The sequence below is a fragment of the Tachysurus vachellii genome, chromosome 10, assembly GCF_030014155.1.
Source record: "Tachysurus vachellii isolate PV-2020 chromosome 10, HZAU_Pvac_v1, whole genome shotgun sequence".
Taxonomy (NCBI): domain Eukaryota; kingdom Metazoa; phylum Chordata; class Actinopteri; order Siluriformes; family Bagridae; genus Tachysurus; species Tachysurus vachellii.
Genome location: NC_083469.1, coordinates 13356220 through 13383690, shown reverse-complemented (window position 1 = coordinate 13383690; position 27471 = coordinate 13356220). Strand labels below are relative to the sequence as shown.

The following is a 27471-nucleotide window of genomic DNA, read 5'->3' as shown; positions in this document are numbered from 1 at the left end:
AATTGCACATTTCGAGTTCATGAGGACTTTTGTGATGCTCTCCTCAACTTGCTCCTACTGCTTTTTATTCGGGGGAACAAAATAGCTCAAAAATGAACATTTGTAAGCAAGGCTCTGGACTACTTTATCGTTTAATTTTCTGCTGACACCATACATCAAAAAGAAAAAGCCAACAAACTGCTTGCCATCATCCTAAGCTGCTATAATCAGATGTCACATGCTTATGTCTCCATGTTCCCTTGGACCACGGGGCAGCGAATGAATAAATTAACCTGTCATTCAAGAGGATTCAAAGGACAGAACAGAAATCTTTTGAGTATTGAGTGAGTAGGAGAGAGAAACAGCGAGATCCTGCATCCAATCAGCATCACTCTGTGCTTCCGTTTCCATGGTAACTGGCTCATCTATCTCCCCTCTTTTTTTCCTGCGACTGGTCCAGGTTGGTGTGCAATAGTTCATGACAGGCGCTGCAGCTGTGAGCTGCTCTCGCCTTCCTTCAGAGGACGAGCAGCAGGAAGAGAGGGAGAAATTGCCATGTCTGCTGATTAGTAATCAGATCACAGAGTCACCCTGAATCCTGGGGGCTGAAGCTGAATTATACATTGCTAGTGCCAATCAACCAACGTACGCCCTCATTGGCATTCTATTTAAAGTACAACCCCGTCCCCTGAACACTCTCACGGCTTAGTGAATGATGACATCTAACTACAAGCCACACTCCGTGCCAGATTGCCATGACATTTACAGGAAATGTCAGAAAAGGCACAGCTAATTATTATTACTCTACACATAGTTAAACAGCTCACTTTAATATTACATACAAAATGGCAGGACAGTAAGAGTTATGTGAATTCCAGGGCCTGGCACAATTTGCTACTGTTGTACAACACGAGGAGCAGGAATCAACAGAGACCGCCTGATTAATAACAATGAACCAACTTATACCTGATCATTTCATACATCTTGTATCCTGATGTGAGTTCAACCATTTGCATTTACACTTCTATTGAAATTTGTGTCTGGTGCAGCAGATTGAAATCTTATAACTGTATTTCACGTTAATATGCAAATATAACAGCTCTAACTTCCAGTGCCTTATAAGTAAGTTGGTTGCCGGTGCTTTATAAGTAAGTTGGTTGCTGGTATTAGCTTGTGTGTTAAATATAGGCAGGGTTATGGTTGTTAAATATGAATTAAAAAAACTGATGCGTTTGTCTACAGATTCCCTTACAGAAATAAATGTTTGGATTTAAATCTCTTTTTTGTTATCTTTTTTTAAGATTTAAATCTAGTCTATATTTAGTTCTTTGAATTTGCAAATATGATGGTTATAAAAACAAGTAAATATTGCTTAAGTTAAACCTAATACTAATAAGCCACGTGGTTTGCGTATAGTTTGTGGCTGGAAGGTGTGCGTGTTTAATTGTTCCCTTATCCACTAAATGTGATTTGTACCCAAAAAAAAAAAAAAAAATGGAAATATTCTAAAAGTATTTTTCATATATTACTATAGAATTAGGTTCCATGTGAACTTTGTCATTTTAAGATAATCAGGAAAAAGTAGACAATATGTTATTCCCATACGTAGATACTGCAATAAACTGGGATAAAACATGCCACAAACGGAAATCAAGATTTTTAGAAGTCACAAAAGGTATACGCAGGAAAATTGGATTCATTTTGTTTACTTTTTCAATGGCAAGATTTACAGATTAGTGTGACACAGTCCTGAGTTTCTCTGTGAGGAGTGAGCAAACAGCCTCCGCCATCTCACATGCTGACCTGCTTTTTACATCAGAGCCCACAGCATGCGCTCCAGTACATTCACATGCCCTTAAAATGAGGGCAATCAAATACTAGAGAGTAGCAATAGGAAAAAAAGCCTTTATTTTCCAAATAAAACACATTGCTGAAGACTCTTTTTGCAAAGACTCTTGTATCTATGAGCAGCCTGATGTATCCTGCAATTTCTCTGCATAACAAAACAAATAAATAAATACTCATTCTCAGAGTTTGAATGTCTGAAGTTAAGTTGGATGTGAAAGAGGAAGTCTGGCACATCTGTCAACAGCTGAGACACATCTAACACTTCTTAATGAACCACCATCGCAGCACCCCTTCACGCAACAGATGGGCCTGGGGGTTGGAGGGGCATTTACACTCAGCCCAGGTGACAGAGGAGGGAAGGTGATTACGTCTGAACCTCATGATAGAACCATGCTGAGTGGCAACATCTCCTTCCAGGTGGTAATGTGTATACGCAGTCAACAAGACGAGGAAGATGAAATGAAACGAGAGGCACATAAAATAGCGAGGAAGCAGCAACAGAACTTACATGGCTGCTCAGCAGTTCTGCATGAAAGCCATGTTTGATTAAATATTAATGCTATCTCCTGAACGTAGCTGTTTGTTTTTTATTCTTGCAACGTCGGCAAAAAAGAGACACTCCCGCACGCTTTAGCTTTTAGAGACTTTAACACAAATCTCAGTAGGCATGAGAAAAAGCGCAATTAATGGATTAAGACAATAGAGTTTCAAATTTGGCGTGTTCTTTCAGTCCAAGCAAATACCGGTGCTTTATGAAATGCTGTTTTGATTTTAAAAGGCCCAGCAGAAGATTTAATCAGACTGCAAAGGTGAAAAACAATTTGCGGCAACAGCTACAGATGTGCATAAATCACCTGCAGTTCTCATCATTCTACAGGAAACATCAATAACGTCTTTGAGCTCACAAAAGCTTTTCCAGCAAATGAGTGTTGGCATTACAGGGGCATAAACAGCTCATTGATTCAAGGAAAGGTCAGTCATATCGGCTTACATGATGAGAATTAATCTGTATTCGTTGACTAGACTGCAGTAAACACCCCCAGGAAGCCATTCAGAAGGAAGCAAAGGAATGGCCATGTTTAAATGTTAAATGTGCAGGGTTGGTTTGAGGGTTGTGTGTTTTCACAGAGGCACTTGGGGCTATTCAGGAGGTGTAGCAGATTCCTCAAATGGGTTACTGAAATTACATATCAAAGGCCTGACACGTAAACCAAACAACTGAAAAGTAAATAAGGCTCAAACACCATGAGAACAAGCAGCTGCTATCATTCTTTATAACTAAGTCATGTACTAACAACACTTTTCTTTCAGTCAGAGACAGAGTTTACATTTCGTAAGAGTTTCAAAAATGTTAACGCTGAAGGCCGTGAGCTTATTTGAGCAAAGTTAAGGCTACGGTGTTCCAAACACAAACAGCTTTTCAGTGGTTCCCTGTAGCACAGTGTAAGCTCATACTTTCAAATGCACGCCTGATCGATAGAACAGAAAGACAAAAGGAAGGCGGGAAACTGAGGAGGGAGAGAAGCTGAGGACTAGACTCCTTTTTAGGCAAGGCAAAGCTAAAACAAAACACAAAAGATTAATCACAGCTTAGTCATTCAAACACTGAGCAACAAGAAAGTGATGAACAATACTGTGCTCAGTGAGAGATATACAACAAGACAAATACAGTGGGTTGGAGGCCAGCTTGTGGAATGAAGGCGGTTCAGTGTGTTTGTTTGGGGGGGTTGAAGGAGGGCGGTTTGAGGGACGAGGCCCCCACGAGAAAACTGACGAGGGGACAGGCTGCCGGCTGAACTCCCTGCACTGTGAAGGCTTCAGAAATTTGAGTCCACTCCTGTGCCTGTGGTAGCTGAGCTTCAGTCTAAAATGGCTGCCAGAGAGCCGTGTAAACAACCCAGAGGAATGAAAGGGGCTACATTTCTCCAGCCTGCCTGCCAAGAACTGCATAGCCTTAGGTCTTTCAGTTAACCCTTTCCCTCCTCAAAGTTGTGCAGCATAACATAAGCGCTGTATAGACTAATCCTACACGGACTGCTAAATTCTGTTGAAGGCAATTCCTTTTAATGTAAAAAAGTAATTAATGCATGAACCAGTGTGAGCAGTACAGATCCTGACTGAAAGCATTATTTGATACAAAGCTTTGTCTGTGCTCAGACAGGTACTTTTTCTGTTTTCGGTTCAATAGCTTGGACCAGTCAAGCGAAACCAGCCTTGAACAATCTAGCTAGGAGGCTTTTCAAAGCAGACAGAGTCACCATGGTGTTTCCATGTGCTCAAAAACAACTCCCCCTTTACTGCGCCCCCCCAAAGACAAAACCCCCAACCGACACGGGCGGGAAAATACAGGAAGCTCTAAAAGGCTGGTGTTCAAGGGGGAAGTGGTCTTGAAATGCAAATTGGAATGCCAGAAGAAATTGAAGTCCTTCACATGTAATGAAAAACATCGCACTGGAACACAGCCAAAATCCCCACCCCGCCTCCTCATTTTTAACAACCCGATGTCATTAGCCACTGCACAAGCTGGCATCGCGTTATATAACACATTTTGCCCTTTAAAAACATTGCAGTGGAGAGTTTATTACTAACCATATATTTGTACATAATTCCCTGCATGTAGAATGAAATAAATGTGGCTATACAATAAGACAACACAATTCAAACGCTCACATAATGCTATAAATTTAGATTTGCAAGAAACTGAAGGAATCATACCATCCATCTTATCTGTACCCAAAGGGAAGCTAAAAACACGAGGAAAAAAAGACAGGAGGTGGGGGTAAGACAGTAAATCAATTCGTCTCTGCAGCTTTAATATCTGCAGAAGGAGGCAGGAAGCGCACGCCTGCAGCAGCTGGCAGCTTATTTGCTGGGATGGAATGGAATATCTGAGATTGCATACATTATCTGCCAAGGGGGCCCTAGGCTACGAAAGATAGTGCTGACATCACCGTCTATAAATGGCTGTGCTCAGAGGCACACTGAATGAAAACAAAATGGGAATAACCCTTTCCAGACATACGCGTACAAAACAACGTGTATGCACAGAGAGAAGAGTAAACGATTGACAAAACTATTTATTTGCTGCGTAGAAACTACACGATAATTTTGTTATTCTGAAATGCAAAAACATCTCAATGTGCCTTAGAAGGAATTAGATTTTAAGCACTGAAGAGAAAGGTGTCTCTGCAGTTGTGTGCTTCTGTATTATTTTGCTAGATAGATAGATAGATAGATAGATAGATAGATAGATAGATAGATAGATAGATAGATAGGATTATCACATTTAAGAAATTGGTGAAGGCAAAACTTCAAGTAATGGCAAGTATAAAGGAGCTAAAGAATTTTTAGTCTGAGACATGAAGGGTTAACCATGAACTGCGGTCTCCCCATTGTGTCTGCACATTCCTGAATAAATGATGTTGTGAACAAGGCTAGTAACCATGGGCAACCACGAACGGTGGCACTGCGGAATAACCTTTGGAGTGGCTGTATTTTTATCCCCTGGAAACGTCTCCATCGTAGGATAGAAGGAAGGAGAGAGGGAAAGCGGAGAGAAAGAGCGAGGGAGAAAAAGATGGGGGTGGGGTGGGGGTTCGTTGTTGGGGGAAGGGAGGGGGCTTCCCTGGGCTGTGAAAGGGGAACAGACTGCAGTGATTTCACAACGCACCCAGAAACCTAACAAGCCAAAAACAGACTGGCTAGAGCTGTGTGAGAAAGAACAGGTTTAGAAAAGTCACATATTCCAACCTCTATCCAACTGACGTTTGCGATTACAGAAACTATTCTGAGAAAATTTATAGATTGGCCACATGTTTGCTGTGTGCTGTCAACACAAATAACACAGCTTAATGAAAAAAAAAAAGAAGACAGATGTTTACGGTTTCTCAATGCTGTCTTCCAAAAGAGCCTCCAGGTACTCTGAAGGTCATTATTAATGGCAGGAACAAGCACTGACAAAAACAGACAGCATGCTCATCAGGTCACGCTGGGTAAAATTACAAGTAAAAAACCCTGAAAGTGTTGAAAAGCATTGCACAGGTAATGCTACATACATGCTAATGTCTGGAAATCCCAAATCAACCTATATTAGAATGCAAATGGCACACAATCTCTATGACAGATTGCAAACACTGAGCAAAGACCATTTTAGGGGTGGAGTGTCTTGGAGATGTTTTTGCTTCTCTTTACTATGCATATTGCAAGCACAGGATATCGAAACCCAGGATACCGTTGCTACAGTCACTGGCATCTTAATCAGCATACAAACAATAGAAGGCAGTGTATCTTGACCAAGTCACCACACCTTAGTTCCAACTAATGAAGCAGGTGGTGCCCCATCTCTGCAATGCACCACTCCAGAAGACATTTTTGACTGTACTTCCCATAAGCACAGAACTAACACGATCTCCAGGTTAGGATTGGAGCATCGTATAGAGTTTAAAATGGGGGCACAATGCTTTTAAAACTTAAAGAATTTGTCCAAGTTATGATGTTCTTTACTATTACTATTATGAGACTCCCCTAAAAAATACTAAAATATGGATTAACACATGCAACCAGGACACATGCAATATGCTAAACTATGCACATAAGATGTTTAATCAGATTTGTATGTTATTTAAAAAAAAATAAAAAATTCTATTTTTTTCCCCTCAGTTACCTAACATTGAGTCACCATTAATTTATGCTCAATTCATAAAGCAAAGCTGTGATTAGGTCACAGCTGAATAGATTACTGTTTATTCAGCACTCTGATTGAGAGGTCAACTGTTAATGTTCTTGTGTATTAAAGTATCATACCATTTTACGTATATTTTATTAAAACACTTCAAGATGCTTCCCGATTTATAAGAAGTAACCAGTACTATAAAGCAGGCTTTGGTGAAAAAAAAAAAAAAAAAAAGCAAAACTAAGGACTATATTTCATATAAACTATAAGAGCAACTTTAGTAGAGTCCAAGCAGGCAAGACTCTAGGTGAGATATATGCTACTTTCTGACCTTAAAGCTCTTTGTTATTGTGTCTGCAGGCCCGCTCATGCTTAATTGCCATGAAGGAATTGTGCTACCAACCATTTGTCTGAGGCACTGGAAGGAAAAAAAAAGAGCATTAGCTTGAGTCATGGCAACAGCCACGCACCAACTGGTTTCCCTCCTATCGGCAGCCAATGCAAGATTACAACTGACGGCTCACGTGACCGCCAGCTGAATTCTAAATGAGGAATGTTTCCCTGGGGGCATCTCAGGCATGTGCAAGCACTTTCCTTCACTGTCTTTCACAAACATACATGAACAGTAATTTTCGGCCCAGGCTAGAATATCAATGACAGGTAGAACAGATTACCCTGCAACTGCTACAAGGACGACATGTATGAATAAAACACTACTGATGTGACTGACATCTTATAATACTCATACTTGTTGCAACACGAGAGGAAAAACATGCACAGTAATACACAGTAGAGCGCCACTGCAACAGAAATATATTTGATTCACTGAAAATGCCAGTCTTCCTAAATGCATGATTACAGGATGAACACTCAAACTGTTAACACTACAAAAAAAAATTAAGTTAAATTAAAATAATCAAATAAAACTGCACAGACCTAGTTGTGTCATAGTTCTGCTAATTTCATGAAAAGTACATTTTTAGGTCAAGGTGACTGGAAATGTAAAATGTGAAATTGCATTCTGTTCATTGCAGTCGAGTTAGTAATTGCCCATCATATTAAAAAGAAACATTATGGGAATATTTCTACGCTTCTGAGGTCAGAAAGTTAATAAAACAGTCTGTCTAAAGCAACCACATGCAAAACAAGCTTATGAAAAGCTAAAGAGTACAAAATAACAAAAGATATTTAAAATTAAATATTAGGGTTTTTTCCCTGTGCAGCAAATGTTAGCCACATTACATACACAAAAATAGTACTTATTGAAGGGTATTTTTTGTGCAGACCATGAAGCTTTAGTAAAGAGCAGTAACACACTTACTTTAGTAACTCGATTCTCAATTTTAAGCTAAGTTTTAGTTGTAAATACACCCGTATAAACATTGCATGTGGAAACAAAAAGTCAAACCGAACAAACCGAGACTTGACAAATATATTAATATCAATGAATTTATTACAATTTACTCAGCTCCAAGGCACGTTACAAGTCTTCTGTTACTACAGAAATGTATAAACAAACAGAGCATTTATTTAAGTTCATGTACAGTATTTTTGCTCTACTCTTAAGAAGCATCCGTGCACCTTTAAAGCAAAAGGGGAGGAGAATGAAAAACACGTAGGAAACTATATTTGTAATTTCAGAACACGAGATGAAGGTGAGACATTGTTTTTTTTTGTTGATTTTTTTTTTTTTTTTGTAAAGTACGTCAAAAATATAAACAGACCCAAAGACAAAAAAAAATGCCCACTAACGGTCTATAAACCGAGTCATTTCTCGCGCCTTCCTGTTTATGTTGGTAACTAGGACAAAACACCTCCGGTAACAATCCGGATTTATATAGGGATGGGTGGGTGGGGAGGGAGAGGGAGGGTGGGAAAAGGGGTATCACCTTTAAAGAAGTGCATGAGCCCAAATAAAAACGTGAGCGCAAAGTGCTTCCCCACCGTACCGTTAACACTGCCACCAAAATACATCGCCACCAAACATGTCCAAACTGCCTCCTCCTTCAAATTAGCCATGACATCACACTGCCCACTGTACCTTTGTTTCAAAACACTGAGATATATGACGGAAAGAAGGGGGTCTCTGTACATAGGACTACTTTGTCAGTTATTCACAACATGTATATAATATACTCGACTCAATTTACGGTTCTGATTCGGGAAGCATGATCATTTTAGGGGTCCCTTTCCTTTTTCACTTTAACGTCCCCTGCCAGAATGGTTGCGATTTCGCCTTGCATGAAAGCCCAAGGCACATTCGAACCTACCAGGGGACATTTCTCTCCGCTGGGGCAATACACCTCGCCGGTTGCCCCCTGTGCTTTGATGCTCTCGCGTGAACATGGGAAGCAGAATTTGTGGTTAGGAACAGAGGGACACTGCACGAAGTGTGTGTCTTCTAAGCGTTCATGACAAATGGTGCAACACAGCGGTCCGTTGTTGGCCATGGGAGAGTCGGGAATGTTTTGTGGGTGCGCCTGCTCCATGTTCTGATGGGATGCGGACTGCGAGGGCGTCCCGGCCATGTTTAAGTCTCCGTTACGGGAAGCCAAGCGCCTCTGTCCCGACACGGAAGCAGGCGATACCGGACTGCTGCTGTTGTGTCTGGTGGACGTGGTGGAGTGAACGGAGTTGCTGTCTTTAGGGGAGTGCGCGTTGCCGAGTGTGTCTGCCACAGACATGAGCGCGGCCATGGGGGACTGTCCGTTCTGCGGAGCCGATTCAGGCGGCGTGGCTCGGCTCGAGTGCACGGGCCCAAGGGGCGGAGGACCACCGTGCGAGGCCACGAACGAGCCTGACGCCATGGTGAGCTTCAGCGCCTCGCTTTGACTGGCTATCCATTGCTGCCTCTGCTGCTCATCGCTGATCTTGAGCGCTCCCTCGGCTGAGTCTGGTTCAGGCGACGCTTTGCGCTTGCGCATGCCCGGTCTGAGCGCACTGGCGGACGGCATGGCGCGCGGCATGTTCACGAGCGCTGAAGGCAACAGCGGACAGCTGGCGTCGATGTAGGGTTGCGGCAGCATCTCGGCGCCAAGTCCTTCCTTAAAGAACCGCACAGTCTCGGGTAGCAAATCGCCCAATAGTCGCCAGTCGCCGGAACCGTGCTTCTTCTCATATTCCAGATACTTAAACCCGGACGAGAGCCCCCTGCCATAGTCTTTCATGCAGTCTTGATACATTTGTTTGGCCACACCTGACGCACTGGAGAACACATTACCAGATCCACTTGGGTATTCAACAAATATTTTCAGCTCGTAGTCCATACCGGGCTTAGACACAGCGTCGAAAGCAAACACTCTGCCCGAAAGTGAATGGTCTTTCTTGAACCTAATATCAAAGGGCGAAGAGTTCGAAAGTGTAATCAACGTCTCCCTTACGATCTTAGGCTTACTCGCCCAGTCCTCAGATCTGTTCCGCAAACTCTCGCTAAGTTCGGCCAAAGCCTCCGCGTTGCGCTGCTTCTCTTTCAGATCGCGGTCTTGGTCCGTACTGGACACGGAACCGGGTCTTTTACCTTGCTCCGACATCGCCTGCGACGCCATGGACAAAGCTGTGCTCATGCTGGCTGTTGGAGGGGCTCTGCCAGCCATGCTGTGCTGCGCAATGCCCGCTGCTGATGGAGGGCCGTTCAGCATGGTCTGCGGGAGTAGATTCGGTGGTACGTTCATCTGCCCGGGCACCGTGACCAGGCCGTGGCTTCGGCGAGAGTTTGGGCTCTGGCGGTTAAGCTCGGGAGGCCCGTCGTCTGATTTCGGAAATCCATTCGGTCCTCCGAGTCCGTTCGGGAGGCGTCCGGCGTGAGCGCCGATGGCGGAGTAATCGAAGCGTGATCTCTCGGTGCTCAGGGAGTACCGCTCTAGCCCTTGCTGCTGCTGCTGTTGCTGCTTAGACGAGGCGTCCACATGGTTCAGCTGCACCGTCTCCTTGGCCGCCATGGCTGCCTGTGCCTTCACCGTGGGCGGCGGCGCAGGTCCCGGGGATCTCCCCTCTTGGAAGCCATGAGCCCGCTTAAGGTGCCGCGCGGTCTCGATGACAAACTCGATCCGATCCGCGCCTTCGTAATTCACGCACCCTCTGCACACCGGCTCGGTAAAATCCCAAATCATAGCCCACGGCATGCGGGGCAAATCGCAGAGATAACACGACTGCCTCCTCGACGAGGAGACTTGTGCAGAAGACATGTTGAATGCCTTCCTCTCGGATCCGCGACACGGTCGTTGTCGGTCTTTATAACGAAATGAGTAAATATTTTCTCAAGCAGCCTCTAAATCGGAGCTTTGCTCTGCAGAAGGACGCGATTTTGGGACAGTGGCTCCAAGCGCGCTTCACATTCTGCCTCGCGTGCGGAGTTGGAATTTTGATTGTGCCTCCACGTCCGCGCGCTCCACTCGGAATGCCACCTGGCTGGGCCGGTGACGTCAGCACCACGTTCCGCAGTTCTTCTCCGTTCCGAATCGACACATGCCACTTGTTGCTGTCCGAGCGCGCATGCTCCAACCACTCCCTACACATCTTCTGAATGGACCTAGCAACATACGACACACTGACCAATTTCTCGCTTAGAAAACACAACCAGTTTGTGGGGTCTCATCCCCCCAGCGCACAGACATCAGTACGAGATGTCTCCCTTTTAATTAGGTAATATCACCTTTCAAGATTGAAGACGGATATAAAAAATGCTTACATCAGCAAATACCATTGCACATTTCCCCAGTACAGTAGATGTCCCTTTTACACACCCACACACTCCGTTATATTTATATGTACCGCTGTGTACATAATACTAGACCTTCTATTAGACTGTAATCAGAGTCATTAATAATGCAAATAAAGTTAGGGCCATAAAGCTGCATCAAATCTAGCAGCTACAGCTCAGGGAATTTTGCAGAGGACATCAGTAAAATGTGTCATGATAACCAAATGAACTTATTTAATAAGAACATTAACTGCAGGTTGTCCATTTTAGGGAAATAAATAAACATTTCAAAGTTTTCCACAAAAGAAAGGAAGCAAACTGTTGAAGTATTATTATTTTCTAAAAGAAACTGAGATTGGGGCAAACAGTGTAATGGTGTAACACCCAGGCAAAAGCTCTCACTGCAGTAACCTGCAGCGTCTGATTCTACGTGCAAAAGGCGCAGAAGGATCTTCTGCTTTCCTTCTCTCTCTCCCTGAGAGATTCTCTACTATCCCTGCAGTGCTCTCATGCATACAGATCACACTTGTGCCTCACCGCACCTCTCTCTCTCTCTCTCCCTCTGTCATACACAGCGGAAAGTTTTCAGTGTTCTGCCTTCCCCAGGCCTGTCGTAGGGGTTAACTCTTAGCTTCCGCTAAGCAGCTGGATTCTTGCCAGACTGAGGGATTCTGGGAAAGGCAAGCCTTGCCAAGTACAAACTGCCAACATTAAGCAGGCCTGACAGGCCCCACTCCTCCTCCAAGCCTGGCAGTGGTTCAAAGTGCTCTTTCATTTGAGACGCTGGCAGGCAGCCAAATGCATGCAGATTTACTTTACCTATTCTCAGATGGAGCTGATAGAGGCAGCCTACCGTTGCCATGGGGACTAGAGGCTGCTGGAACAGCTCTGCGAGTTACAGCCTCCCTTGGGCTCCTTATATGTGCGTATCTAGTACAGACTGCTCAGTAAGCTGCATATGTATGACTTTCCCTTATACTGCTAAGAATTTAACCTTTCACAATCTTGCTGAGGCTCAGCTGAGGCAGTTGGGTTGCTGATGTTTCCTTCCTTTTAAAAAAAAAAATCGTATTAATGAAATGATAAGTATGCAGAGATCTGTCCTGTCTAGGATTGCTGATTGACGAATGACTGCAACATCATTCACATTTTCTGTACAGACTATATATCAAAAGTAAGAATAAAAGCTAGTCTTTGTAAATTTAGGCATTCAGATGAACCGGTTTCTTTAGGAGCAACAATGTTATAGGCCACCGTTTATTTCCTACTCATTTATTATATTTTCCTGAGTTCATGTCATAGAAGATTAGGTATGAAAAGGAATGAATGAATGAATGTGCCAAATTGCACAACAATGCACTGACATGTTCACAATACTAGGAAGCCTTCTCTCTCTGCGTAACGCCCTGCACTGCACAGCCACCAACAGAGCGGACAGTGACATCAGTATTCTGGCCTGTGGCATGTCGTGTCACCCTGACAAGGCTGTAGTTCAGACACAAGCACATGCATTGTAGTTATTTATAGCGCAGAACCATTTGTCTCTCTCAACCCTATTTTTTTCACAGACTTAGCTGCTACATATATGGATGCAGTACTACTTTGCATTGATATTCAATTATGTATCAAACATTAAATGTTATATACACAAAATGCCTTCATAACTGTCTGGACATCATGCCTGAATATGGTGCGTGAAGTCGTATGGGTTAGTTTCGGTATGAACACAGAACGCTCTTAAAAGTGTAAAGAGAAACAAAATGTAATGATATTGACTACCAGGATTAAACCCTGCAATATGCTGTGGTGAAACCAGGGACTATGTTGAGCAACAGAAATATCACCTGACTGTTATATAAGAAACTTCAGTGCATCTATTTTGATGCAGTATATAATACAACATAATAGACCAGTGTGATTTATTTATTTATTTATTTTTTACCTTGAATGCTCTGGTTGGCTGTCATTGACTGTTGCTATGGCAACTTGCCTTACTCCATCAGGCTGTGCTGGATGTCTTGTAGATTTCTGGTTGTTAGAGATCTGTTCCTGCAGCCTGCCATTTCCTGCAGAGAGGAAGAAAAAACAACACTGTCTCAATCAGCTTGAGCAGCACACACCTGCCTCGCTCAGCATTTTACTCAGTCCGAGCGCACATACAAAGTGATTCATCACAGATATGCATGCCCATTAAAAATAGTACATTGAAAGTAATCATTGACTCTAATATTCATAAACAATAAACAATCATAAACAATTCATAAACAATATTCATAAATCAAATAAGTTTCTGAATAATATAAACTTGATATTTGTGAGAATACTAGTGAAGTTGTTATTTTTACAGCTGGCCAAGAAGTGACTGTAAATGAGAAAACAGTCTATGTTTAGTGAACACAAGCTTCATTACACAGATGTTTGTCAAGGGAGGGCAAAATATAACTCTGGTCAGTTTCCAAAGCCCATTAGAGCCCTAAGAGATTTGTAAAAGGAATGTTCCCCTGCAGCACTGAAGGCAGACAAAAGAAAACAAAGCTATATAAATACACGGGAAAAGGATTTCTCACTCCTCCAAAAACATTACCCTGGCTCCCAAGGAGTTCCTGAGGGTAATCATTTCCTCGAGGTTAAAAAGTCACCTTAAAAGGGGACTCCTCCTAGAAGAACAACATCATCATGTCAGGCTCTTCCACCATCCATCAGTGTTTGACAATCAGCGAGGCCAGACAAGGAAAAAAACTAAAGGAAACCAGAGGCCTGAAAACTTCATAATGTATATAGTTTAACAAGGTGGAATAGGTCATGCTACTGGTCTTCTAACAAAGGCATCCTGATTGGAAAAACAACTGTAATGTGCTTCCTCTAAAAGAGGGGCATTATGTTTTCCTGAAATTGCCTGGACAAATCTGCAATGTCAGGAAGTACTTATGGAATTGTATCTTTTTTATTTTAATTTTTTATTATAAAGAATGTGAAATCAGTGGAAAAAAAATTGCAGAAACACTTTTGATTTTCTACAAATTAAATAACATTTTCTTCTCACACTGTGACCAACCTTTGGTCTATCGGCTCTGTAACGTTCATGTGATGCTTGCTGTTGTTAGCACACATATTCCACCCCTATTTCCCAGCAGCTGGGTGAGAATAAACTCAAACTATGTTTACAGCTGCAAAACATCAGCTGGAATGTGGTGGACTCACTCAGCAAACGGCTGTCTTTTCTACTGCCTTTACAATTATTCCAAACACAGACAGGCAAACAATAGACAGCGATTAGCACAAAACTGGCACCTCCCCAAGGGGTGGCAGCTCATTGCAGGACCACAGGGTTAGAAAGAATACCGCAGTCCGCAAGGAGCACAACAGCCTGCAAAACGAACGAGAGGAAACAGAGCTGAAAGACGCAGGAAGCGTAAAGCTTCACCACATTATACAAAAACAACAAAACCCACAACTGGCACACAATCTAATAGGCATAGACTACCACTGCTCATGGGTAACCAGCTGTGCATGATCGTCCTGAGGAGACGAAAAGCCATTTTTTTGCTTCAATACGGTGTGATGCATGGCACGGCACTCACTCCCCCAGGGCATAGTGGCAGTGCTTGAGGTCTTGGCAGGTAAGGGAACAGGCTAATAATAAAGTCTGCCATTTATTTCACAAAGGGCATCTCAGTGGAAAGTCCCTCTGGGTGACATGACTGGGGAAAAAACCCACAAGACGTTCTCTACTATTTACCCCACTACATATAGATTGGTAAGGAAAGGCCTTCTATTTAAAAATATCTGCTATTTTCAAACTGCTGTCACTGACAACCAGAAGTAATCACTAAATAATGAGGGAATTGTTAAAACACTATGTGGGCTTAGAAACAAGACACATGTCAGCACGATATACACGTATGCATTCACAGTATGAGGCAGGGATATGAGCCAAAGTAGCTAATTATAAATGATAGAATTATCTCTCTCAGATAATGAAACAGTATGTCATGTAAATATGGACCTTCTTCCTTCGGCTCCCACTATAGCCAGTCGTGTATATATATATATATATATATTTTCTTTTAGAAAACTTCTAATACGAGTCTTTATGTAAGACTACACAGAAGCTAATAGAAACTGGAATCCATGCTGCACAGACTTCGATAATGAAAATAGCTCTGAATATTGCCCCTAATGCTTTGATATTAAAAATATCCTTAAGATGTACAGCGCCTACTGTACGCTTACCCCAGCTCTCATACCCCAGCATGGATTAAATGTGGGTTTTGATGGCATGCTTGAGAAACAAAAGGCGGCAGAACTAAAAATAGCCCATTGCCTTACAGAGAGCAGTCTGACAGTCGGGGACGGTGAGAGAGCAATCCAGCCGCAGAAATAGCAGGGTTGCCACGACAACCAGGCAGAGCATACCAGCGACAAAATGGCGTCACTAGCAACAGACATCTTAAGCTGGATTTCTCAACTAACCTTGACAACTCCAAAAAAAAAAAAAAAAAGCAAAAGGAACAGTGATGGCTAGTCAGTTTCAGTTCTCGCAAGATATACAACAGCAGACTGCAGTAAATATGACTAATACATTCAAATGTGTGAATTTTCACCAAAGAGCAGGTGAAGTAATCTTATATCACAATGAAACACAGCATGGCTACATTAGATTCAGGAGGAAAACTTTGAGTCACAGCCAGTGATTTGTGCTTCACACATACAGCACTTTCATTACTTCTATACTGGAAACGGAGCAATTGGGAAAGGAAAACAGAAACGGACAAATGAAAGAAAGATGGACTGCTAAAAAAAGACGCTTGGCTGAGCTGTTGCCACAAACCCTTCACCAGCTTCGTTTTGCCGCAAGCTTGAGAAATGCATTTTGATACGGCTAAAAGCGTCTGTTGTTTGAAGCTAACAACAGAAAGTGTATATAAAGCGTCACTTGCTCAGCCTGCAGGAGCATGTTAAGCTTTTGGGAGCTTCTCGAGCAAACACTCAATAACCTGCCATGAAAACAAGGCAGCATGGCTGAGACGAACTGCACCAACTGTCCGTATTTACACAGCTGCTCGGCAGCCCTTGTTGAACACAAATGCTTTACCCTTAATTTGGTTTACTTCAGAAGACACAGCCATGCACCTTCAATCAAAAAGATCTGTTTAGTATCTTTGGGCTGTAGAAATGAGCCACTTGTTTTAGGTTCATTCGTAACAATCCATGAGGAATTGCACAGGATTTCAATTCTCTGCATTACTGCTTTATTTCTGCCACAATCAGAAGTGTTGAGGAATAATGATAAGAAGAATAGGATGTAAATATCATGTGATTGAGTCTTAATCAAAATAGAAAACGATTCTGATGTGTTTTACTGATCGGTTATGTGAATATTCATGCTGTGGCTCATACGCTTATTAAATCATCTCACGTATTTAAGAACCACATGCTCAGTGAAACATGAACGCCAATAATGAATCAGAAATGAAGGATTGTGTGTATTATTTATGGTATAGCTCACAAATATCCTGAAATCCAACAAATTATTCATCTTAGATCATTTTACACACAAGGTGATTTTTGACCTACTTAACCGAGACGGTCCTGAACATATTGGAATCCGTACATGCATGTGTTATGAATCACTGTTATCTATACATGCTCAAAAATCTACAGAAAAACAAAGGATTCAACTCAATGGTTCAGTCCTTCATCTTCTACGCTCAGTCATTCATGGAGCAGAATTTGGAGATGATGCTACTGCCATCAAGTGGTTTCAGTGTGAATGGCTTTTCTGCAGAATACGGTGTTACAGCTAGTTCCTGTTTCATCATTTTCACTATGATATGCATTTATGTTATTTATAGTACATGAAGTTACTGCAGTCATGACATTATGACAAGGGTAAAGAGGAATTTCTTTACTTCCATTCTCAAGCACTCAGTACGAGTCAAAACCCACCGTGCTTTGTCTGTGCAGGTTTGTGTGTCCTCTTCTGTTTGCTGTAGGCTGCACGATTCCACTGGGTGGGTTTGGGGATGACGTTACGTGGTGCCGGCATCTCTAGCAGACTTTTCCCTCCTCTGTTCTGAGTCTCCCTGCTTTGCTCCTGGGCCACTAGATGGGGGAAAAAGAGGGAAAAAGCAGGACAAAGCAAAAAATTTTGCATGTTGTGAAAACTAATAACCTAAACAGGTTCTAATAGAAAAACTGAAATTATTAAAATGTTAGATCCCCGTTACCCTTTTTTTTTTTTTTACCTGTCCAGCCTGAATTTCCTGCATCAGCATTTTCCACTACATGAAGCCTGCTAAACTCTGGTCTGTGTACACACTCTGGCAGGGTTACACCAGAGCCTGTGTGATGTGTGGAGTGTGAGGGTGGGATGGTACGTGTCGTTACAGCATCCAGAGCAGAACCCAAGAGACGGGTCTAATAGAAAGCCAACAAATATATAAAATATAACAAAGATAAAACATGAATTAAACTACAGCAACAAAATATGAGTTCATTTCATTATAAGAAATAAACAACAAGCTCACAAATCTTGAGAGCTTTAAGTTCCCTGTACCTGCAGCTCAAACTGTTGGCCTTGGATCGTTTCCAGATGTTGAAGTCTCTGCTGGGTCAGTACATTCAGCTGCTCCTGCAGCTGGACCGTTCTGTCCACACCACTGCCCGATCTGTTCTCTGATGCGTTGTTCACTTTGCCCTCAGCTTCCTGGAGCCGCCGCAACTCAGATGCCACCTGAGCTACGCGAGCCTCCATATCACTCTGGGCCTGTTAATTACATATATATCACACACTGTTAGTCTGCCGTTTATTCAACACAACAGTATGGTTCAAATGATAATTGTAATCACAGCAGTAATTGCAACAGTAATCAGTCTAAAATGACAGGAATAAATAAATCATGGCTGTCCTTCCCACACCACACCTCAGTTGCTCTCTCCTGTACAAAGAAAGCCTTGATAATTCAATATGATTTGAGCGCCTGAAATGTCACCTGAACAAGGACCTCAGTTACTGGCAGCATATTTAAAACATGTATTTAACTGTTACAAATAATTCGGTTGTTACCGTTACAAATCATTTTTAGTCCGTGACCTAGTGAAAAGCACTTCTGTAAGTCTTTCTGGATAAAGGCGTCTGCCAAATGGTGTAAATGTAAAAGTAACGAAAACAGTGCAATTTTAATGACAGATTTCCTCTCCTATAATTCATAATGGTGCTGGTCTTATCATTCATTATCTATGTACTATAATCAGCATTATTATCTTATCCGGATAAGAATGCAAAAGCAAGTTTTAAATGATTTAAATATGACTAAACATTAGGAGGCAGAGCAGTACTTTGATGAGAGGAGCTGTGGCTGCAATGGCAGCAGCTGTAATGGCTGCTGCAGTTGAAGCAGCTCCAGCATCCTGTGATCCAGTGTTAGGCTGGACTTCAGGAAGATTTGGTTCGCTGCTCTGTGGACATCCAGCATCCAACAACTGTACCCTAACCTCCCGCCTCACCGGTACGCTGTGGGATCTACATGGTCCGGTAAACAAAACAAAACAAACAAACAAACAAAAAAAACTGTGGTTACCATTTACATCTGAAAAGGATGCAATTCATAATGTTAGCACTAAAAATGTAATGGCTTTATGAGAATGCGAGCAAAAAGGACCTGTGCTTTAAGGCAGCAACAACAGCACCTCTCCGATGAGCGGAGTATCTCGATATTAACACATCCTGCCCTAGAAGTTTCAAATGTTTAGTAAAATGAAAAAAAAAATTATAATAATACAATGAACAATTTACACATATGTCAAATTAAGTAGTGTGAAAAAATTACCTTCCTGCTCTTTGTCCCTTGTTTGTGCGACCGATGATTTTAATGAATCTCTACCTTCTCTTGGAAGCTGAGAGAAAGAGAGAATGTTGGTAATTCATCTTAAACCATGAACAATCCAAAAGTTTCACTACACCCCAAACCACACTGTATTTAACCTATAGCAGTGTACATCCTGCCATGCTGTGGGAGCAGTTTAGAACTGTTTAATCATCTACATCATCAGGCTTGATAATTGGAGATGAATACAAACACATTTAAAAATGAGTCAAACATGAATCTTGAATCTTTGCATAACGTTAACCTTTTGGTACTTTTTACAATATTTCTTATGTTCTGTAAAGCTGCATTGAAACGATGTCCATTGTTAAAATCACTATACAAATAAATTTGGATTGAACTATCAAAGTAATTTTAGTTACTTGTATAACCTAAAATGATTATTTCATAACTAGTAACCTGAACTGAATAGTTTTAAATGACGTCAGTCACACGACTGTGTTTCTTATAGGAAGATCTTTTCATTCAACCTCATAAACTTAATAACAATGTCAGTTAAAATCTACCTACAATTTTATTATGCATAAGAAAAAATGCTGTTGATGCAAACTGTCCTGTGTCTGCATTTTATTTTATGTACTTGTAGAAATGATCGTAAATAAAAAAGCTCTCCAAAGGTAAACATAATGTACACACTCGTATAAAAATAAGGATATTGTAATAGCTTCATAAGATAAAAAACTAAATCTATTTTTGCAATTCGGAAAGAAAATAAATATTGTAGAAACATATTGTTGTCTCACATGACTTCTCCTGGAAACTCCATGACCTGGATCTGATGCTGTATGATGTTGGTCTTCAGGTGCTACAAAAAATAATATGTATGTTTATAGGAACACTTGCACTCTTATGCCTTTATAAAGTTCTCTCATCAGTCAGTCATGTAGCAGCAGCACACGGTGTAAAATCACAGGTCAAGAGCCTCAGGACGTGAAGAATTAAAGTATGACTATTTTAGACCTTAACTGTGGATCTCCTGGGATTTTCACACACAAAGGTTTCTATTGTTTATACAGTATGGTGCAAAAAAACAAACACATGCAGAGGATCAGAGGAAAATGTCCAGACTGGAAAGATCCAGTAAGTCATATAAACACTTTTTACAATTGTGGTGAACAGAAAACATCTCAAAAATACAACACACGACACATCAGACCTTGAGCTGAAGGATATAACAGCAGAAGATTCTTAGATTCTTGTTCTTGTCTAACAGGAAGTGGAACGTGATGTGGTTCCATGCTGTGTATCGCATCCTCCTCAGGGTTGTGTTGGGTTTTCTGAGTTGCTTTTAGCTCTGATGATATGAATAGTCTATGATATGAACACTAACTGAAGCTCTTCACCTGTATTTGCATAATTTATGCACCAAGCTGCTGCACCATGATTGGCTGATTGGATAATTGCAGATGTTCCTATTAAAATAGACAGGAAGTATATAGACGTTTTACATTTAATATAGAGGATATAAGAGAGAGAATAAAAGTACCTGTGGTTGAAGCTGAATGTGTGCTTACAGGAAGCACAGGAGGAAAAATCATCTCCTGAAATCCACTTTCAGCCAAACAGGAACCGTGAACAGAGTCTGAAAGTCTCCGGACATAAATATTAATATCTCTGTAGCCACAATCCATATTTTCGCTCCTGGTTGTCTGACTTTTTTGTTGAAGCACCGCTTTAGTGGAGCGAATTAACACATCAGCAGCATCAGAACTGGACGTGGATTCATCCAAGTTATTCACTGTAAACACGTCCATTGTCTCAAATCACAGACATAACACAGATATCAGTTTATTTCGTGCTATAATTATACACCTTATGTATATTATTAGACACTTTTTTGTTGTATTTTTGAAATATCTAAGAAGAATATGGATTACAGATTCAAATGACTGACAATGAGTCGTTCAGAAGAATCGGCTCACTTGTCAAGCAGGTAGGTTAGTTAGCTAACTAGCTAGCTAGCTAGCTATAATAAGCATAATTGTTCATGGTTGGTTATATAAAATCATTTAATATAAAAAAACGACTAAGAGAAAGCAGTTATTCACCTGTCACTCGAGTTGTAGAAGCTCTTTTGTTGGTGTTAGTTTTGAATTTGGCGCCGCTCGTGCAGTAAAATGTTGCTAAGCGACTCAACACTGGTTCATGTTATAAGCCGAAGCTCAAGCAGGTCTGTGGGCACAAAGCACAGTGTCACTGCACACAAAGCACTAGAGCCTGGGACGCTCACTGTAACGCGACAGTTTGTACAGATCAAACCACCCCAACTGCCCCTGACAACAAAGTTGACAACAGACGTGAAAATAGACACCGCATGACTTGTTTAGTTCGCTTTAAAATAAAAGTCTTTATCTGACGGTTTTTCCATTTTAAAATCCATTTGGATCTTTTCAAAATAAAAGTCATTATCTGACGGTTTTTCCATTTTAAAATCCATTTGGATCTTTTCAAAATAAAAGTTATTTTTCTATTTTAAAATCCATTTGGATCATTTCAAAATAAAAATCATTATCTGACTTTTTTATTTTAAAATCCATTTGGATCATTTCAAAATAAAAATCATTATCTGACTTTTTTATTTTAAAATCCATTTGGATCATTTCAAAATAAAAATCATTATCTGACTTTTTTATTTTAAAATCCATTTGGATCATGCTTTTTAAACCGCTTTTAAAATACACTTCTGCACCTTTTTTTTAATTTTTTTCATTGCAATACGACAAACACAAAATACACATTTTGTTCAATGTCACACAAACAAGAGGTATCAGTCACATAGGTTACCAGAAAAGAAAGTAAAAGAAAGTAAAAGAAAGAAAAAAAATACAAAAAAATTAATTATTTTAAAATATCACATATTTTCTGAGCTTTTTTGTTTTTTACTTTTTCCAAAAGATTACTGAATAACTTGAAATTATTTATAAAATGGGACAGATTTTACACTTCTGCACCTCGGGCTGCTTTGGCGCTGTGACTTACGTCACCGACAGAGTTGCATTTGAAATGTAGTCTTCATTTCCAATTGGTATTTTCGACATAAGAAATAATTGTGTCTTTTAGAAGTATCTAAAAATTGCACGTAAATATTTCATGTACTTCTTGTATGATACCGTTATGTTTGCAATGCAAAACGTTTTTTTTTAAAAAAAAAAAAAAAGAAAAACCACCCTGCGTCTAATTTTGTTACGAATGTGCGGCGGTGAAACGTCAATTTGTTTCGGCTTACTTAGATACACATGTCCTTTAGAGGCCCTACAGTTTGTCTCCGTCAGATCCAAAAGGTAATCAAAATCATACTGAGTTTACTGTTTACACACTTTTCTACCTATTTTATTTTAATATTGTTTGTCTCGTTAGTGATGTTGAGCTACAGATGAGCTTTAGATATGATGTCTTTATATCACTGTAATTATAGGGTGTGATTTTGTGTTGTTTTTGCTCTGATGTGCAGAACAACGGTTTGAGGTTATGGCTGCTCAGGTCACAGAATCGGATCAAATTAAACAGGTTGGTTCATTTAGGTGTTGGGCTACTGATCAGAAGGTCTTGGGTTCGAATCCCAGGTCCACCAAGCTGCCATTGCTGGGCCCCTGATCAAGGCCCTTAATAACCCTCAATTGCTCAGTTGTATAAAATGTCTTGACTCTGGGTAAAGGTGTCTGCTGTAAATGTAATGTTACAATGTTTTATCTTTCAGTTCAAGGAGTTTCTTGGCACCTACAACAAACTGACCGAGAGCTGCTTCATGGACTGTGTGAAAGACTTCACAACCAGAGAGGTCAAAGCTGAAGAGGTATGAGAGCCACTGAGATGAACAGATGAAATCATCACCCTGAAACACACTTCATTTGGTGAAACCGTAACATATGTGATCCCGTTAGTTTCTGGTGTTAGTTGTCACTGTTCCTGTAAGAAGTTCGGAGGTTATCTGATGCTCTTTTTGTTTGTTTTTTTGCTAGTGCACAGTGCAGTTTGCTAGGATGATCCCAACCATTATGGATAGCGTCGATGTGAAACACTATAGTGCATACAGCTGCAGTACAATGAGCATCTGCTCAGCTAGTTAGTGATCTATAGATAAAATGTAGATAAAAAGTTTAAGGTGTAAATTATTTGCAATGCATTCAGTTTGGATTCAATGGACCTTTTAATGTTGACGTTGATTAAAATAAACATCTTTTTTGACCGCATATTAGCTTAATTCTGATAACTGCATAAACAGCAATCTTTTCGCAGTGGGATAATTCTCTATTTGTGTCTCCTTTTCAGACTTCATGCTCAGAGAGCTGTCTACAGAAGTATCTAAAAATGACACAACGGATCTCGATGCGCTTCCAGGAATATCATATTCAGCAGAATGAGGCTTTAGCAGCCAAAGCTGGCTTATTAGGTCAGCCACGATAGTCGACTACTGTTTTTACAGACTTGTATCCTCAGGCTGTAACTTTCACCCTGCCTGCTTTATACTGGACTGATGAGGCAGAGGACGACGTGTCAGAAGATGGTGTCCTCCTATTGAGTTAAGATCACTAGCAATGGTGGGAGGTTTGTTTCCTGTTCTTCCGACTGTGAAGACTTACCAGGTCTGACTTGGGCTTAATGTGAAAGTAGTGTTTTTTGTTGGGCTGTTTTTTTAAATAGTCAGGGTCTTTTTATGTAATCACTGCTAATGTATGAAACAAATAAAACAACTAAATAAGTCAGTTTTATACAGACTATATTATTTATCTATCTGCTACAGTATATACCTGTATGTGGTGAACTGAGGATCGTAAGCATGTGTGATATTCTTTTGCATGGTATTGTGCTAGTGAAGAAATTAAACTGCTAACAAATTGGTTATGGGCCAAGCATGTGTAGGTGCCTTTTTGTCATTTTTTTACTCTTGTTATTATTATAATACTTTGCCATAGGAGTCTGTAGCAGCCCAGAGAGCATTCTATACATATTTTACTCAATTTTGCAGTGCTAGAAGGCATCTTTCAGCTTCCTACACAGTAGTTTGGTGTAGGTATGAATGTATTTGCCTCTCAAGCAGTAAAAGCTGCACCAAAAATTGGAAATACTTTTGCAAGAAAAACTCCACACTGTAATCCAACTTCTTTTTTGGGTCATGCAAAGAATAACAAATGGCAAAAATGTTCATTTTAGCCATACCGCATTTTTCTCAAATTGAATTTTCTTTTTTTCAATTTGGTCCAACCATTACAAAATTGCACAAAATCGTAAGACCATCCCGAACAAATCCTGTTTCACAAATTTTTGATAAGTTAGATAAGGTTTGCCCATAACCCACAAAGTCACCAAACGAGCTGTGAGGCCATTTTTCTGCAACAGTTTTACATATTGTTTAACCAAACTGACCTGAACAAGGTTTGAGTTCATTTGCAATTCGGGAGTTTTACTGAAAAATACACTAAAAGGTAATTTGACATGGAACACCATGTAAAATAATCAAGTGTAAAATAATTTTAACAAGATACATAGTCGAGGAAAGAGAAGGCAATCTTTAATTGTACCTTTTCATTTTATATAGTTGCTTCTCCATATTAGGAAGTGAGATGCAAATAAAGAAAACAAGCAGAAATGCAGGAGTAATGTTGTTAGTTAAGTTTCTTTTCACTCTGGGTCTGATTACTTGGACTTACTAAACAGGACACATGTGTATACAAAGTTTTAATCTATGTTTTGAGTTGACTTGGAATCCTTGTAGGTACATTATTTAGTAAGGGAAATTTCTCTGACTTATCAAAGAATTTTATTCAGACCAGCTGTTAATTTCTGGCATATTATTGTAGCTTGATTGTCACTGAGAGTCATTTGCCTCAGAGCTCAGGGTTCCTGGTTTAATTCCAAAACCTCTGTTGTGAAGTTTCATATTCTCCAATTCTTGCTTCATGGTTTGCTCTCAGCCCCCCAAATTAACGCTAGTATGTGGATTGGCATTTGTAAATTGCCCCTAAATATTCATATGGATGCATTTGTGCAAAGTGCCCAGCAATGGACTGGTGCCTCATTCAGGCTTATAGGATCGAACCTGGCTAGTTACTGTTTAAATAGTTATCAGATATGGAGTCGTGTGTTGATAAAAAAATTAAGTGAAATAGCAATTTCCTGGGAGATTTATGGAGAAGAAAAACTGAAAATAAAATGTGCAAAAATATGAGTTGTCTTCCATAATATTGTTTCTTTGTAGGCAGTGAAAGAAAATTTTTGTGACAGACATTTGTGTAGTGAAAATCTGCTAAAGAAAGCAAGTCATTAGTGCACTCTTAAAACCTTTTGCCGTATTCAAGAAATCATGCAAAAGGTTTACTTGGTCCACATCATCTTTCACTTTACTGTGTGTAACCACACAGTCTGTGCTTACACTGATAGTCCATGTGTATGTTTATATACCATACCAAGGAATTTAATCAGATGTTGCTGTGCTCAGTTCAGCACATGTCTTTCAGAGCAAACTGAAAGCAGTGGTTATTGACCGTAATCCTAAAATTAGACAACAGAAGTCACCAGACTTGCATACACACTTCCGAATACACAGATCATGATCTCAGAGAGAGAGAAAACAAACACACACTTGTAAATCAGCATAGGCTGAAAATACGATGATGTACAGCTTGCATTATTCATATTAAACCTAAAGCCAGTTTGTTCAAATAAAAACCAAGGCAGAATAATATTTCAAAGTTTTATTAGAAATGAGAAGAGCTCTGCTTTTTTTTTTTTTTTTTTTACAAGAAGATACAATGGCTTTGCTCAGGAACCTAATGCCTTCATCCAGGAATTTGCAAATTAATATTACTCACAGGGAAGCAGGTTCTCGTTATTTCCGCACATCGCTGCCTACATCATATCCAACATCCTAGTGGGTTCATTTCACTCTAGGCTTAGGAAAAGGTTCCTGTTATTGACCAGTGGCTGATTATATACAGTAAAGTGTGCTAATTCCTCTACCAACTTGACATAGAAAAAAGTTTAATATACAAAGATGTATTGTTTAAAAAATAATATAAATCATTTACAGTTTGTGTAAAATGTATTTCTCAAATACATGGTTTTGGAAGATCTATATACAAAAGAAATCATCATAGTAAGAAACCCCTGGGCTAAACATACACATCCGTTATGCAACTTTTATTCGATTGGTTGAGTGTTGGAACATTAAAAACAAATAGCTTTAACACAAGTACCAGCAAATCTGAACTTGAGCAGGGCAGGTCACCAAGAAATGCTCCAAAAGTCCATAAAGGTTAAAAAAAAAAAAAAAGAAACAAACAACCAAGATCACTGGGCCCAAATGGGAAAAGGGAAGAATAAGAGTAGGAACAATTTACTGCACAGTAGTTACCCAATTGTGACTTCACAGTCTAACTCGTACACCATATTCTTTCATTAATTGACTTTTTCCTCTTCACCACTGACCAAATGAACATGGGAAGGTTTTCATGTTGGAAAGAATACAAAAAACGCTGTTCATAGTCTGAATAAATATACTTAACAAGTTGCAAGATAATACCTTTATTTTACACAAAAATTCAGACCTAGAAATATTTCATTAAATAATTTCACGGCTGTAATATATACCTTTTGAAATTTCATACTAAAATAAAACTCTGCAATTACATATAAAAAGACAAAATACACTCGCAAAGGAAATTAGTCCACTGAAAACATTTTTTGTCCCGTGTTCCACTGTAAACATTTTCTTTCATGTTTTTTTAAAGACAAAAATAGAGTTTTGCATAATCATCTGTGCTCGCACGCTATTACACTATAAAGAGTGGAAGACACCAGCTGCAGTTTTCAGTAAACTACATTCCCTTATGCAATTGATTTTGTCCCACTTTTCCAAAATAGGGCACTCTTCTGTAACGTATGTACTTTGGCAGTTCTGATGGAGCAAGAGCACAAAATTGACCTTTTCTTTTCCTAACCATATCCAGCTGGTTAAGTGACCATACCTATACAGGGAGCCTAATCTGGGATTTTACAATGTTGTGATAAAAGCTTTTTGAACAATTACAGCGTCCTAACCAGCCTGTGACACAGACTGAGGATGCTTCTGGTTTGGGCCAGGTTGAAGAAAGAGAGAGAAAAGTGCCTTTGTATTGTCTGTAGATGGAAATTTGTGAAATCTTTTCTTCTTATTGTTTTTTTTTCTACATTCAACCCTCACAACCAATCCGTTTCCTGATGTGGAAAGTGGCAGAGAGACGGAGTGAGAGGCAGGATCAGTTTACAAAGTGCAGGAGGTGGGAGTGGCCACAAGGAGCAGGCGACGGGAAAGGGTGGAGGAGGCAGGGCAGTAGAGTGCTATGGCTGCTTGCTCTGGCTCATCAGTACATATGTCTCCATGGAGGCAGCAGAGATGCTGAAAAGGC

General features: G+C 40.3%; 3 protein-coding genes across 9 annotated transcripts in view; 1 reads left to right on the top strand and 2 right to left on the bottom strand.

The window, feature by feature from the left end:
- Nucleotides 1-21382, bottom strand: part of kiaa0586 (KIAA0586 ortholog) — an 82726-nt gene extending 61344 nt beyond the window's left edge. For 2 of the 7 annotated variants that reach the window (XM_060879613.1, XM_060879615.1), the window contains exons 1-10: nt 21136-21382; nt 20574-20844; nt 19831-19892; nt 19031-19097; nt 18863-18932; nt 18540-18723; nt 17758-17967; nt 17447-17618; nt 17148-17303; nt 13141-13264 (exon numbers count right to left, since the gene is read on the bottom strand). In XM_060879613.1, the coding sequence (XP_060735596.1) occupies nt 13141-13264; nt 17148-17303; nt 17447-17618; nt 17758-17967; nt 18540-18723; nt 18863-18932; nt 19031-19097; nt 19831-19892; nt 20574-20841 (1313 nt within the window). In that variant the 5' untranslated portion in view covers nt 20842-20844; nt 21136-21382. The remainder of the gene's footprint in view (nt 1-13140; nt 13265-17147; nt 17304-17446; nt 17619-17757; nt 17968-18539; nt 18724-18862; nt 18933-19030; nt 19098-19830; nt 19893-20573; nt 20845-21135) is intronic. The other 5 variants (XM_060879617.1, XM_060879616.1, XM_060879618.1 and 2 more) reach the window with 5 other exon arrangements.
- On the bottom strand, nt 7935-10819 carry irf2bpl (interferon regulatory factor 2 binding protein-like). The gene has a single exon (XM_060879620.1). The coding sequence runs from the start codon at nt 10681-10683 to the stop codon at nt 8677-8679; it is 2007 nt and encodes a 668-aa protein (XP_060735603.1). The 5' UTR covers nt 10684-10819; the 3' UTR covers nt 7935-8676.
- Nucleotides 21383-22283: 901 nt separating the features above from the next.
- Nucleotides 22284-23790, top strand: timm9 (translocase of inner mitochondrial membrane 9 homolog). Its single transcript, XM_060879050.1, has 4 exons — nt 22284-22368; nt 22539-22594; nt 22785-22880; nt 23357-23790. Exons 2-4 carry the CDS (start codon nt 22556-22558, stop codon nt 23489-23491), a joined length of 270 nt encoding a protein of 89 aa, XP_060735033.1. The 5' UTR covers nt 22284-22368; nt 22539-22555; the 3' UTR covers nt 23492-23790.
- The last annotated feature ends 3681 nt before the right edge of the window (nt 23791-27471 follow it).